The sequence below is a fragment of the Haliaeetus albicilla genome, chromosome 24 (genome assembly GCF_947461875.1).
Source record: "Haliaeetus albicilla chromosome 24, bHalAlb1.1, whole genome shotgun sequence".
In the NCBI taxonomy this organism is placed as follows: domain Eukaryota; kingdom Metazoa; phylum Chordata; class Aves; order Accipitriformes; family Accipitridae; genus Haliaeetus; species Haliaeetus albicilla.
This window is the reverse complement of record NC_091506.1, coordinates 3,530,225-3,544,370: the sequence shown is the minus strand read 5'-3', so window position 1 is coordinate 3,544,370 and position 14,146 is coordinate 3,530,225. Positions and strand designations below refer to the sequence as shown.

Here is a 14,146-nt window from a genome sequence, read left to right as displayed (position 1 = left end):
CATACCTGGGAAATCTTTACACAAAGTTCCTTTTGTAAGTTTGCTCACCTAAATTTCAGTATACTTGTACTGTTTGCAAAGCAGTGGCAGCAGTCGATAACAAAAGTCTGTATAGAGTTATGTTTCTAGGATAAATAAAACTCAGCTGTGCATTATAGAATAATACTTCCACTGTGAGACTATGCTGCTTTATAACATATTCAATCAGATTACCCAAAACAAAGTTATAGTTCCACAGCTCAAAAGTTAATAAATTGGTACAAGCTGTGAGTGTAAATGTTTAAGATCTTTTCTGACTATCTTCTTCCTTTTCATCACCCTGCTTTATTCCTTTTCTCAGACTCATTCTATCAGTCTCTTTATCTTATTCCATTCATTTTGGTGGCCGCTGGATTGGGTCCTAAACAGGCAGCCTCTAAGGCAATGGTGCAAATATAAAATATAAATATAAATTAATGTAATGTTATTATAATATTATAATAATTACAAATTAATAAAATGAGAATTGGTTAATTTTGAGTGTAGGATCTGCCCTAAACTGATAATGGCTTATCTGTAGTTTATTGGATGTTCAGCCGGATTTTCAAATGTGATCATTGCATCTAATTACATAAGCCTTTCTCAAGCCTAGAGCTCATGATTGGATGTTTTAAAGAAGTTTTAAGTGTTCTACAAGTACTTTGGACACAGAGAAATCCATAATTCTCTCTTGCACCCAGAATCTATTCAGTGTGCAGAGAAGTGGCCACTCAGTGAAGTGACCAATGTTAAATGCATTGCTTGTTAACTCCTCTAAGAGGTGTGAACTCTAAATTATCTCTAAAACCTTAATGCACAACATACTTGTACTGTAGAACTTGTCTAAAGTCATGCTCTTCAACTCTCAAATGCATAGAACTTACAGATTTCACCTAAGCTTTCAGCATAGGGCTGAATTTCACCCAACAGGCTAAGTCTGCTCCATAGACATCATGTGTTGATTGCCACAGGTGGAACATAAGGCTCTAACATTATTAATGCCATCCTTTCTTTTACACTGAAATTCTGTTGTACTAGACAGGTCTGAGGCTCAACTGGAGTGCTAGCTGTTTTGATGTTCAACAGGTGTGATGGGGGAGTATGAACCAAAGATTGAAGTACGTTTTCCAGAAACAACATATGCAGCGAAGGGCTCATCTGTTAAACTGGAATGCTTTGCCCTTGGAAAGTAAGATTTTTGTCTTTTATTAAAATGTGCGTTCTAACACTGTTCTACAGCATGAAACGATGGTTCTCTCTAATTTGCACAGTAGAATTTTTTGGTTAGAATGTGAATTTGTAAAACTTACTTTTTTTTAACCTTATCTTGGTTTGATTGTTTCTGTGCAATGTGTTCCCAAGGAAATGAGAAAGAAAACTATATTGTAACTGAAGCACACTTGGTTGCAGCTTGAAGGGGGGGAGGAAGGGTGGGGAGGGAAAACCAGAACAAAGAGTATGTTCCTTGAGAGTAGTTTTAACTCCGGGATGACACCTGACTTCAGGTTACAGCATTCAGTGTAACTGCACATTCACATCTGATCTGCATCAAAACAGGAATGTTTTTCTGTGTGGCATCGTTGTCAAGAATGAAACTTGGGGAAACAGGCTGTGTTTCAAGAGCACATAGACTGTCGAGAATGGATCTAACAGATTCACGTGGCTCTCAGCACCCTCTTTTCCAAAGCAGTGCTGGAGAGCCCTGGGAAGCCCCAGCAGTAGCCCTTCCTGCTAAAATCTGCAAATCTATTAGTCTTGAGGTAGCCTATATTTTACCTAGGTTGCTTGGACCGTTGTATTCATTTACAGAAGCAGTAGTGCATTCAAACAGCAAGGGGTGCTCTGTATTCAAAGAGCAGATGGTTAAGTGTAATCTGAATAAGTGTAACCAGCCTACGAAAACTAGTCTTTCCAATGAGCATCCGTTTTCCCTAGAAAAGCTAAAATAACCTTAGATTGTTGACCTCTATTTAGTTTAAGTTTACTTTGACAATCTGTTTTAAGGCTGTAAGCTTTTAAAGAGTTTAGAGCTTTCCCAGAGGTTAAAAGCCTGACTTGCAGACAGCACAAATTAATCAAATGTTCCTCTGGAACCTACACTGGGAAGTAGAAAAATAAAGCAAATAAAAAGTTAATAAGACGGGAAGTGGCCTTCCCTTTCAGATGAGGTTTTTATATAAACTAATCTTAGGGCTAGTTTTTATTTAAGGATGAAGAATATTTCTACAGAGCCATATTCAAAGGCATATGCATTTTCGTTTTGGCCCAAAACAAGTACCAGACTGGAACACTCCTGCTAAAGCTGATTTTCCTTTCCAAATACTGTCAAGCTACTTCTCTTTAAATACCTCCTTAATTGTGTGTGAGTCAGTGCAGGCTTTACATTTCAAGTTGTCATTTCATATTTCCATCTGTTGCATGGAAAGCATTTAACAATGATACATTGGCTGCAGAAAAGCATTTCAAAAACAGAGAAAATGATATGTACAAAACAGTGCCTTCTTACTGAAGGGGTAAAGGTGGGTCCGTTAATGTGGCACACGGGTTTTGCCATTTTAAGAACATCTTGAGAAAAAAAACCAGGTGGACTGAAAGGACATATAGATAATGAAATGCCTCAGTGAGCAACAGTACCTTTTATGCTGTGCTTAGAAATGGAATGGCTGAGAGGGTTAATGCAGCTTTAATATACATTTTCTTCTTCATGTGCAGAACTGCAGCTGAAGTCAGTGCTGCCATAATTCCCTCGAGTTATACTGCATAAATACCAGTGATCCATGGGCAGAAATCCATTCTTCACAAATTTTTTTATATCATATTGCTACTGTGCATCTAGTCTACTGCACGTGTTTGAGAGGTGCTGTTTGTGAGTAAAGGCTCTTTAGATTTTTTGATAGATTAGGTGTCTCGTACAGAACAGTACTGTTTTCAGTCTGCTTTTTTCTCTGTGAACAGAGCCTTGAACCACATTTTCACTAACGTGTCAATCGGTGAAAAAGCTTTATCTCAGAGCTGGCATTTATATGTGAATAAAGCAAAAGAAACCGATTGCAGGTGAAATACTCTTAACTTATTAGATAAGGCCAGATTTCTAAAGGTATGTAGGTGATTAGTGATATTGTTAAAAGCTCAAAGTTTCCTGCCTCCAGCTGTTTACAGCTGTAGTTAGGCACATACAAATGCAGCAGTGAGGCTATCTGCACCCTTAGATGCCCAAATTCCACTAAAACTCTAGCCCCTACTATTGTCTGTTTATGTTAAAATCAATTCAGCTCAACATTTGTTGAGCTATACCTCTGATCTGCCACAAGCACTAATGGTTATTATCTCTCTTGGATTTTAGAACTGCTTTCCCATTATCCATAATTTTCTATATTCATACTGTTAGTCCACTGGTTCAGACAATGCTGTCAGCTGCTACTACCTCTGTGCTGTGAATAACAGAAATCTTTCACATCTAAGGCAGATTATAGGCAACCTGCTGTGGTTTTGGCCTCCAAAAGTCTTAAATGAAAGTACTTTCATGGTATTTAGAGAAATAGCATCTCTTTTCTATATGGAACAGCAAATCATACCTATTGGACCTTGCCCAAAAAGCACTTCCACACTTAAAACACAAGTACAAGAGGCCAGACTTATGGCTGAGTTTTAAGATGCCTTTTTACCTGGGGGAACTCAAAGCTACCGAAGAAGTATTCCTTCAGCCAGGCTGTGGGACACCCAGAGGTAGGGATATTCCACATAGCTTTGTTGCAAAGCTCTCTTTTTGCATTTTACATGAAAATATCATGACTGACTTTCACAAATGGTCATCTAGCCAAGTCACAAACTCTTGCTTGTTTTGAGGACAATAAATACAAGGGGGCCAAAGAGTCAGTATTTATTCCTGGGAAGAGGGTTTAGAGGGGTGGATCCCTAATGGACAAAAGCGCCTGGCCCAGCTCTTGACTCTGAATCCTGTTTTGTAGACCAGAGACCATGAATAGTAGAGAAGATTTTGAAAAGTAAATTAGTTCTCACTGTGATGGAAATACAGTTGGGCAAAAAGGAATTTAAGTAGCATGCAACCATCTGATGACTGGCATGGGGAATCTAAACAGGCAAAAAAATGCACCTTACACTTAATTCTTTAGAAGAGGGAAAACTGAAATATGAAATAGTAGCTCAACTATTTCAAATACTGCAGCCTGTGGCAATTCAATAGAAGAGATGAGTCTTTGTGTTCTGCACTAATATTCATTATGTTGACAGTGTTTAATACTATGCCAGTATTAAAAGTCATGTTTTGGAACAAGCTATATTAATCATGCCATACATCTAAATTATTGTTTGCTATGTCTTTGAGGGGATTGAGTACCATGGAAGGAGTTATGTTCAGTTGAGTTACTATGCTGCTTTCTCTAGATTTCTTCCAAAATAACTTTCCTGTTGCACAAATAAGAATAGTTTCTGGAATGAAAATAAGCAGAGTAGTTTCCATGTCTGTTGCACACATTTATTAAACTGTCTGTGTTTTACATTTTTCTTCATTCTCTTCTTGAAGATAGGGAAATAATCTATTTGGAATCCCTGCAGATGGGCATTGCCAGCTGAGGTTGTAAAGAGCATATGTGAATAATAACAATGTGAATAGATTTCTTTCAACCTCAAATATTCATTTTTCATAGGAAGACCCCACATTCCTGTAAATGTATGCAAGGAAGGGTTTTTCTAGAGGCTGTTAGTATAAGTAGATAATCACACAGCTACTAGGGGGTTCCAAATAACCATCTTTACTAAACTTACATAAAAATAGCAGGCTTCGCTTCTCCATTAGATGGCTACTCTAGTATATTCTCAAGGAGTTTATGTAGGAGGCTATAAAAGGATCAGTTATGGGATTCCAGAATCATATATATGAATGACTTCTGCCACCACAAGTGAAGTCTGCTATTTTAAGCCCACATTCCTGATAAGCTTATACCTTAAGATTTGTACTTTAAGGGATGAGCAAGCAGCTCTGGAAGATCCTCTCTTACATTAGTTGAGGGGCTTGTGACCACAGGAGAATAAGACACAAGACCAGGTTTCAGAAAACTTTGCTGCTTTGCTGTTTCCCAAGGAATACATCAGGATGATTAGAAGCCTGACTGCTTTAATTATTATGCCCCTTGGATCCTAATTCTTCCTTGTGTCAGCAGTTGATGCAGACATGATAGCAGCTTTCAAACCTCAGCTTTGTCTCATTTGTTTAACTAGGCATGGTCTTCATTACTGAAGCTGTAGATTTAATTTTATTGTGAAGTGCCCTCAGATACATAGGACAAAAGATGAGGCACAGATGCAATGCATCATCTGGCTGCTGAGTCTTTGCTGCAAAAAGGTGGAATCTTCATCTTGGTGCAGGCTGTAATGCTGTAGACAGATTAATTTCATGTTCAGTGTGACAAGACTTGTCACCAACCAAAAAATATTTTCTATTGCCTTTTCTTTCTGAGTTAGTAACTTATGGTTTTGTGATCCTGCCGCCTGTATGGTAGAATATAAATTAAATTAGTACTCCTAGATGCTCTGAAGGTTTCAAATAAACTGCAGATTTATGTACAAAGACACTCTCATATTTATGCACTGTTTTCTTATTTACTCAGGTGAAAGCAAGACTTTGTCGATGAAGTGTAATAAATTTGAAAAGTGTACTCATTGTTTCTTTATATATTCCAAAACTTTTTAGCCCCAAGCAGTTATCTGTTTTAATCTGGTTATTGGTAGTGACTAAAAGAAAAAGAAGACCCACCAGTTGGCAGGACCACGCCAAATCTGCATGGGAACGTACTAGTCTGTGTAGCAGTGTCAGATACTGGCCTTCAATAGCATATGAAATAGCAATAGCATCCTACCAAAAATTCACAAGGCTATGTTTATTAAACTAGATTTTGTATACATTTACCTATACCTAAAGGACAGTTTCACATCTTAAAGCATCAACTTGTAAAATGCATAACTTGTTACAAAAAGCAATTTCATTAAAGTAAATTTTAAATTTAAATTCAGGTTTGTTTGGGGTTTTTTTACCTTGAAAGGTTTCATATGGCCTGTAGTAATAGTTTCTGTTAAGAGATTTGGTTATGAAAAAGTACACTAACATCAGAAGAGGCTGAAAATAGGCAAAAAGCCTGCCTTCTGCAAAATATAGTGACTGAAGATGCTGGAAAGCCTATCATAATGAGCTATCAGCAAAGTCAATGAAGAAATGCAGATATTCTCAAGCTGCTATGATAACAAAGGTCCTTCCTATGGATGATGGCACATGGCTGAGCTACGGCTCCTCCTGCAATCTGCTCATTTAACCTATAGCTCAGGCTGATGAGGAGCTGCTGTCCTGACAAATGAATTCCCTCTGCTGATAAAACTAGGCCACTCAGTGCAAGGCTGCCTGGCAGGAGAACAAAGTGCTGTTAACTATTTATTGCAATTAAGCATTTAAACACAACAAAGTTCATGAACCAAACTATGAGGTTTTTATGTCATCCTGCTACAGTTAACATCAGAGGGAGCGCATTTCAAACATCCTTCTGTTTGGCCAAAAATGAGGCAAGTTTGCCTTGAAACATCCCCAAGGATGTCATTATAAGTATGTGGTGTGGATAAGGAAAACAGGACAGCGTCTTCAGCTCAAACCTTGGTAAACTTGACTTGACAAGTTGACAGAAGGGGCCTTTTTCCACAGAGCCCTGCCTCTGGCCTTGGTGTCAGTGCAGGCTTTCCTTATTCATGAATAGTCAGTACTAAGAGAAAAAAAATGGCTAATAGAATAGGAAATATTTAGATGAAGCACTTTCAGGTAGCAGAGCATGAATCAATGCATCTAATTGATGTTTTTCTTCTCCCATATGGCTGTTAGTTTCCTTTAATCTCTTTGTAACAACAACAACAAAAAATCCAGAAGAGATGCCTTTAAAGTAAGTAGTTAAATGCTTCTGGCATTCAATGCACTGCATGCTTCTGTTATACAGTGGCTATTCACCCACTGTTTAATATGCAATAGCATTTTAAAAGCCAGCCATGCTCTCCTTCGTGTCCTCAACAGTCCGTATCAATCTACCGCAAGACTGCAAAATACCTCTGGCTGTTTTCCTGACTAGAGCATGGCAATTGTGGGACAGGCCTATTCTGCACTAGATCTGTATTTCTTTTAAATAACTAAAAGTAGCTTGGTTTACAGAAATTCTGCATGAATAATGTCATGCAAGATTTGTGGAGGAGACACCTTTAACAGGCCAACCAGTGCATTTGAGAAAAAGAGACAAGCCCTTTTAAAGTTCCTGGTAAGGACTAATATTAAAGAATTTTGCTTCTGAAATAGGTTTTAGTCTCATAGTGAAGTGCTATTAATAAAGGTAGTGATGACAACTACTGTTGTCCAGAAAGATTTGGAATTTAAACAACTATATAGGTCTTGAACCAAAATGGGAAATTGAAGATTAAAATCTCAGTTGTTCTTTCCTACTCTTTCACTGGTTAATGATGTCTGGCATGTCCCAGTTGCTCTCATTTGTAGTAAATTTTTCAGCTGTATTGGAGGGGTCATGTAAGAGTCAGAACTTGTGTGTGTATGTATATATGAGTTATTCATATATATACATACCAGTGCAGAGCTAACACCAAAATCTGGAGCAAATTGCTTATAGTTCCAAACCTTTTTCACAGGCAGTTTGGTTATGGTAGAAAAAGCAAGGTAGCTAGAGAAATTATTATGCTGCTTGAATAGCTCATAGAGATCCCTTGGTTAAATCTGTGGTCTCGGGACTATGATTGTCTGTTTTACAGAGCAGAGGGAAGGACAACTTGGAGGCTCTCTTAGCCAGCTGAACTCCCACCAGCATGAGGAAAACATGTACAGACTTTCAGTGCACCCATCCTATCTTTCAAGCTTAAATGTTGAACTAAGCAAATTTATGGGACTGTTATTCATTGCATGTTAGGGTGGTCTAGCTGTAAACTGTCCTGCACGTAGTCTGTTTCTGTTGATTTTATGTTTGTAGTTACTCTGTTAACACCTGCCCAGCTGTTCAGTCCATGTAATTTGCTGAGTACTCGCACTTCTCCTGGGCCCTGGCTCTTTGGGCTTTGGGTGAACTTGTGAACATCATAGCCACACAGACTCAAAATGCAGAAATTAGGCCTAAACTTACCTGTGCTAAGTAATTTGTCCATTCTGTATCTGTAACTTGATTTCTTTTGTTAATAAACAAGGATTTGAACCAGGGACCTGAATACTTTAAGGTGTGAGCAGTTATGGCCCCTGCTAAAAAGGAATAAACACTTTGTAAGTCAGCACTGCAGGCCAGAGACCTTGGGGACTGGCAGACAAGGGCAATGTGCACTTCTAATTTCCATGAAAGTTATGTTTTCAAGGTCAGTACCGAGTGTTAGCTGTTGATGTTACTTCCAATGGAAAAGAAGTCAGCATTTAGCCAAAGCTTCTGGTAAAAAGCTGTTCAAAACGTAACTGCTTGTCTGCTTAGAAAAAGCAGCTTACTTCAGTTTGCAGAAACAGAAAGCAACTGTGAAATGCAAGACTATTAATATTTCAAAGTGTTTTGGTGACATAATAGATCATGAAAGTGAGGCTTGTATGGTTTGTGATATTACCAGAAATCCAAGAAGTATTTATAGCCGCCTTCACACTTGACTGGTTTTTTTTATTGTATAGAATACATTGATCCAAATATAAATGAAAATGATAGAAAGCTACAAAAACATGAAACAAGAAATATTCTCTTTTCTCTCTATCTCCTTTCAGCCTCAATGTCTCATGCTTTCCACTTCCTCACTCAGCTGTCTGTCTGCCCTCCTCTACCCTGGCTCCCATTTTTTATACCTAGATTTATTGGTATTTTTAAGCCCTTTGAATTCTTGTCCAATATTTCCTATTTTGAGGTGTGAAAGTACCTCTAATGCTACAGGGAATTTGTTTGCTCTGAAAACCAGTCAATAATTCAGTGCTTCTGTGGTGTTTATTTGGACTTCCAAAGTCATTCCTTCAGTGTCACAGTGTTTAAAAGCAGGTTTGAGCCCTAAGAGTTACTGCGGGGAAAATCCAAATTGGCCTAAGAAGCAATCATAGAATTGACTGAGGACTTCATCCCACTGTTGGACTTGTGCCCCTAAATAAATTGGACAGGTTATAAAACCTCAGTCTTATGAAACCCTGTATGTCATGCTTAGAAACAGAAATTATTTCTTTTTTAAAAAATATTATTCTTGTGAAAGGATTTCACATTATCTTTTCTCTGCTATAACAAATGCTCTCTCTTTTTCTCTAATGAAATATAATTATTTAGTCCTGTCCCTAGTATTAGCTGGAAGAGGTCTGATGGAAACTCTTTGACAAAGAAAATCGAACACAACAAAACTAAAGGAGTTCTTGAAATCCCAGATGTTCAGCAAGAAGATGAAGGCTCTTATGAGTGCATTGCAGGAAACATTCGAGGAAGAAACATTGCAAGAGGTCAATTATTTGTCTATGGTAAGCAGGTTGATTAATTCTTTTTTTTTTTTTTTACAGAGCATTATGGTGTTCAGATATATTTTGTAGATGAAGTCTATTAGCCCCTTACTGGAGATACAAAATGTAGTTCAGGTTAAGCTGATTAAAAAATGATTGGAGGTCTGCGGTGACCTTCACTGAATTACATCCTCAGCAAATAAAGATATTTTGCATTAAAACTCAGATTGAAAATGTGGGCTGTGCCATGATGAAGTTGTAAAGGTTAATACGAGGCAGAAAGAAAACCCTGGTACATTTACATGAAACATTAAGGGCAGGCAAAAAGATTTACTCTGAATAGCTCACAGCAGCATAAAGCTGTGCTGCCCCAGATGCAGATCAGGGAAGGATTCATGAGGTTTTGGTTCACGTGAGTGTAAGATTATTTCACCTCCTGTTCTAGCTGAACTGTGTTGCTCCATAAACAGACGAGGGCAAAGCAGGGGAATCTCATTCCACTGCCTCCCTCTCCTTCCTCCTTGTCTAAAAGTGGAGAATAATATTTCTGTGAAACTGTTCTCCCTTTCCTTTTCTCTTCCCGCATGCATTAATTACCTGTGATCCAAAGCACCCACGATGGCCCCTCATAGCCAAGGTAAATTATATGCTCTTTAGTCCCATTGTTAATACCAAGGGAAAGCAATATATTTTGACAGGAATAAGAAGGGAGATCTTTTCTTTACTTCATAATCTTTCAAAAGAGAAGGAAAAAAAAAATGTAACAGTGAGGAGGAAAATTACAGAAAGCTAGACCGAGCTTACAATTAACATCTGTTGAGAAGACCTTGGCAACTATTTTTATTTAAGTAAATCTCTTCTAAGGAAGAGATGCAGGCTTTGCTGATAAGCTACCAGTCTCCTGCAGCCATGGCTAATATCAAGATATATGCCAGGAACAGAGCAGTCTGCTGCTGTTTTGAATATTTAATTATTTCTTTGCTTTTACAGGGTTATTTTTGTTCTCATTGCTCACTAATTTTTGCAGAACATCAGTCAAGCAATTCCATTAAAATTAAGTTCAGTAGATTACCTGGACATGATTGATAACAGCATAGGCAATTACAAAATTATGATCAGTTAATACAATCTAAAACAATGTGCTTATTAAATGTGCTTTGTAAATTAATTAATAGCTGTTCATAGTGCAATATATAAACAGCACTCATGAAGCTTTTGCACAAGATTTTGTTATCATATTAGGAGTGGGCTGGTATATTATCTACATAATTGACTTCCTCTTGCTTAATTTCTGTGCTGTGGTGTTTTCACTCTGTAGGCAGCTTGTCTGTAGCAAATAGGGTTTCTTTCCTGGATGCTGCCTGCTGCTTTGTGTATGATACCTAGATCCCATGCCTTAGGCTCTGAGAGCAATAAAAATGATGTGTAATTAGAATCACTTTTAAGCATGGTGAGCTGTATCCCAAATACTTTCCCATTCTGGGAAGTGACTCATTGGCATTGTATTAATCTAGTGTTGGACAATCTCGAGGTACTTTGTTGGGGCAGAGTCGTGAGCTACATGCAGGGTCATGCTTGTTCTGCTCATCTCAAAGGATAACGATTCTCTTCCTAAAATTAAATTGCTCTACGTAAGAACTACATGTATGTGTGTGTATAGGTATTTATATACACATGGAGACTACAGCATTGTGATTTAATAACCCAGACAAAAATTTTTCATGGGATGTTAAGACACCAGCCACTTATACTAGAAGGAGAGGGAAGTAACTTACTACCTGACTTGAATATGGCTTTGGTCTATCCCAAAGTTAGATGGGTGTTAGATGTTCTGCCTAGGTCTCATATTCACTTATTTTTTGACAACTATTCTAAATGTCAGCCTGCCTCAAGCTAATTCCTGCTCAGCTCAGTCCCTGAGCACTTAGTTGGATGTTTACAGAGCTCACAGGTGATTCCTGCAAATTCTACTTTCACGCAGCAATGAATTTATGTCAGTGTGCCACAAGTATTCAGAAGGTGGTGTTCTAATCTGAGTGGCCCTAATTCCTTTGTGTAGTATTTGTGTTGTAAACTACAAAGAACCCGCAGTCTGAACCCATGGTCTCAGGTATGTGGGTAAAACAGAGGGGAAATATTTACAATCCATGACTTATTAGCTACTGAGTAATGATTTTGATATTTCTATTTTTGGTGCACAGATCCAAGTACCTTGAGGGGAGGACTGTTTTTCAGAAAGTAGGGGTCTCAGTGCTTTTCAGAGAGCATATCCAGAATTTCAGGCATCTAAAAACACTGTTTCTGCAAATTTTAGCCATAAAAATTAATAATATCTGAACTGAACTTTGTGCCCACTAGCCACTTGATCTCTAACATTTTTCCAAGTTAGTCCTGAAGTTTAATGCCAGGCATTTGTTGTGCAGAATTCACTTGCAATATAATAAGAATGTGTTGGACAAATACGAATTAGCCTTGCTCAGTTCATTAATTTATGGCAGCATACCTCCAGCGAAATAATTTTTCTCCTGCTCAAAATGGTTTGCATATTCTTTTCAGCACTCCCTGAATGGGATAAAAAAATCCAAAATGCCTTTCTGTCTCTCTATGACAGTTTATTTTGGGAATGTAAGGCAAAAGGAAAACCAAGTCCTTCCTATAGTTGGTTGAAAAATGGTCAGCCGCTCATGTCAGAGGTAAGGTTCCTGTCTTCTTGTTGCTTTCTTGCTTGTCTTTTTTTTTTTTTTCCTCCATGATTTAGTCATGACATTCATTTTACAGTGCGTTACCTTTTTTTCAGAAACTTAATTACAGGTTAACACGTAAAAATAAATATAATAGCACAAACTCTTTGCAACACAAAGCCTCAGTTCTTGGAGTTCCTCTTATTGAAAATGTATGGTATTGCCAGTTTATATATATAGACCAATTTCTTCATATGATTTATCTTACAGAGCATCTAATTGCTACAAGATATGCCAGTAAGTATGGATGAGCTTAAAAATATCAATTACAGTTAGTGAAAGAAGGGTCTATCCAGAAACACTAAACACATTTGTAGACATAATCTGTAATTTGGGAAACTGGTAGGATGCCAACTGACTGTGGAAGAGCGTTTCAGAGCTGGCATTGCAAAATGATCGGCCTGTTAACTTGCACTTTTCTTCTGTTTCTGTTCTTAATCTGTAGGCTGGATGGCAGTATGGCCATTCTTATGCTAGGTTAATCATTTAACTGAATTAGTCAGCTATGAAAACCAGTTAATATTGAAGTTAATACTTTTCTGGTGCCATGTAGAGGAATAATAGACTAAAGAAAACCATATAAAGTTAGAAGGAAAAAGTGAATAAGTGAAAAATCTCACTTAAAGGAAAAGGAAGGACTGAGTGGAAAGGGAAGTAGTGAAGTGGTAGGAGTGCAGGAGGAGGGGGGAAAGCAATTGGAGCTCAAACACTGAAGAAACCTGATCAGATACTTGTGTAGACAGGTCTTTGAGAACCCAGCTTTGTCTCTTTCCAGGCAGTATAATTATACTTCTGTGGTGGCCAAGCTTTAGCACATCCGTCTTCTAATCTTCAGTTGTTGGCAGCCTCATGGAGAATGACTTCTGTGGCAAGAGACTCTTTGCTGCATTTGCATTCTGCTGAGGCCAAGTTTTCCTTTTTTATTAAGGAACTGTTCAGCATCTATCAGGCATAAAATGGCATGGCTCATCTGTAATGCATTTCTACTTGGTTGGAAAGAAATAATACTGTGATTAATTTCTGTCTAGTAATAACAGATACAGAAAAATTTCTCAAACATATGGGCAAATTAGCACCTGCTGGGTTGCAGAACCAGCACTTGTTTGACTTAGTAGTACTTACTTGAAGCAATTGGAGGGGGGTCCAATCTTCCATATGATTTTCTGCTGGATTAGTCCTAAACAGAACCCAACTAGCATCTGAGAAGGCTAGCCAGAATTTACTTGGATTGCAATTTTTCTGAACATGGTCATTCTGCTCATTGTCACCTCTTCCCAAGCAAGATTATCTAGTTTCTCTCTCTTTGAAGACAGCGATATTTAGAGTCTGTCACTCTTCGATTGCATCGTTTCAATAAAAAAGAATAAAACACTCTACAGACACATTTTCGACCAACATTTTCACAGTACTTACAGTGTATAGTAGATGGAATACTTCAGGCAACGAAATGCTGAATGTTATTGCTCAATGGACAAAACGGATAGTTTGGAGGTTGTATTGGTTTTATGTGGCAAGGTTTTGGTAGCGGGGGGGGTTACAGGGGTGGCTCCTGTAAGAAGCTGCTGGAAGCTTCCCCTGTGTTCGAGAGAGAGCGAGCCTATACCAGCTGGCTCTAAGACGGACCTGCCGCCGGCCAAGGCCGAGCCAATCAGTGATAGTGGTAACGCCTCTGTGATAACATTTTTAAGAAGGAAAAAAAAAGTTGGGACGCGGAAAACAGCCACCGGAGAGAGGAGTGAGAACATGTAAGAGAAACAAGCCTGCGGACACCAAGGTCAATGCAGAAGGAGGGGGAGGAGATGCTCCAGGCGCCGGAGCGAAGATTCCCCTGCAGCCCGTGGTGAAGACCCTGGTGAGGCAGGCTGTCCCCCTGCAGTCCAGGGAGGTCCATGGTGGGGCA

At 38.4% G+C, this 14,146-nt stretch overlaps 1 protein-coding gene across 5 annotated transcripts in view; it reads left to right on the top strand.

The window, feature by feature from the left end:
• Positions 1-14,146, top strand: part of CNTN6 (contactin 6) — a 152,933-nt gene that overhangs the window by 93,914 nt on the left and 44,873 nt on the right. For 3 of the 5 annotated variants that reach the window (XM_069811815.1, XM_069811816.1, XM_069811813.1), the window contains 3 exons: positions 1,105-1,207; positions 9,342-9,526; positions 12,062-12,198. In XM_069811815.1, coding sequence (XP_069667916.1) covers positions 1,105-1,207; positions 9,342-9,526; positions 12,062-12,198 — 425 coding nt within the window. Of the gene's footprint in view, positions 1-1,056; positions 1,208-9,341; positions 9,527-12,061; positions 12,199-14,146 lie in introns of all 5 variants that reach the window. The other 2 variants (XM_069811814.1, XM_069811817.1) reach the window with 2 other exon arrangements.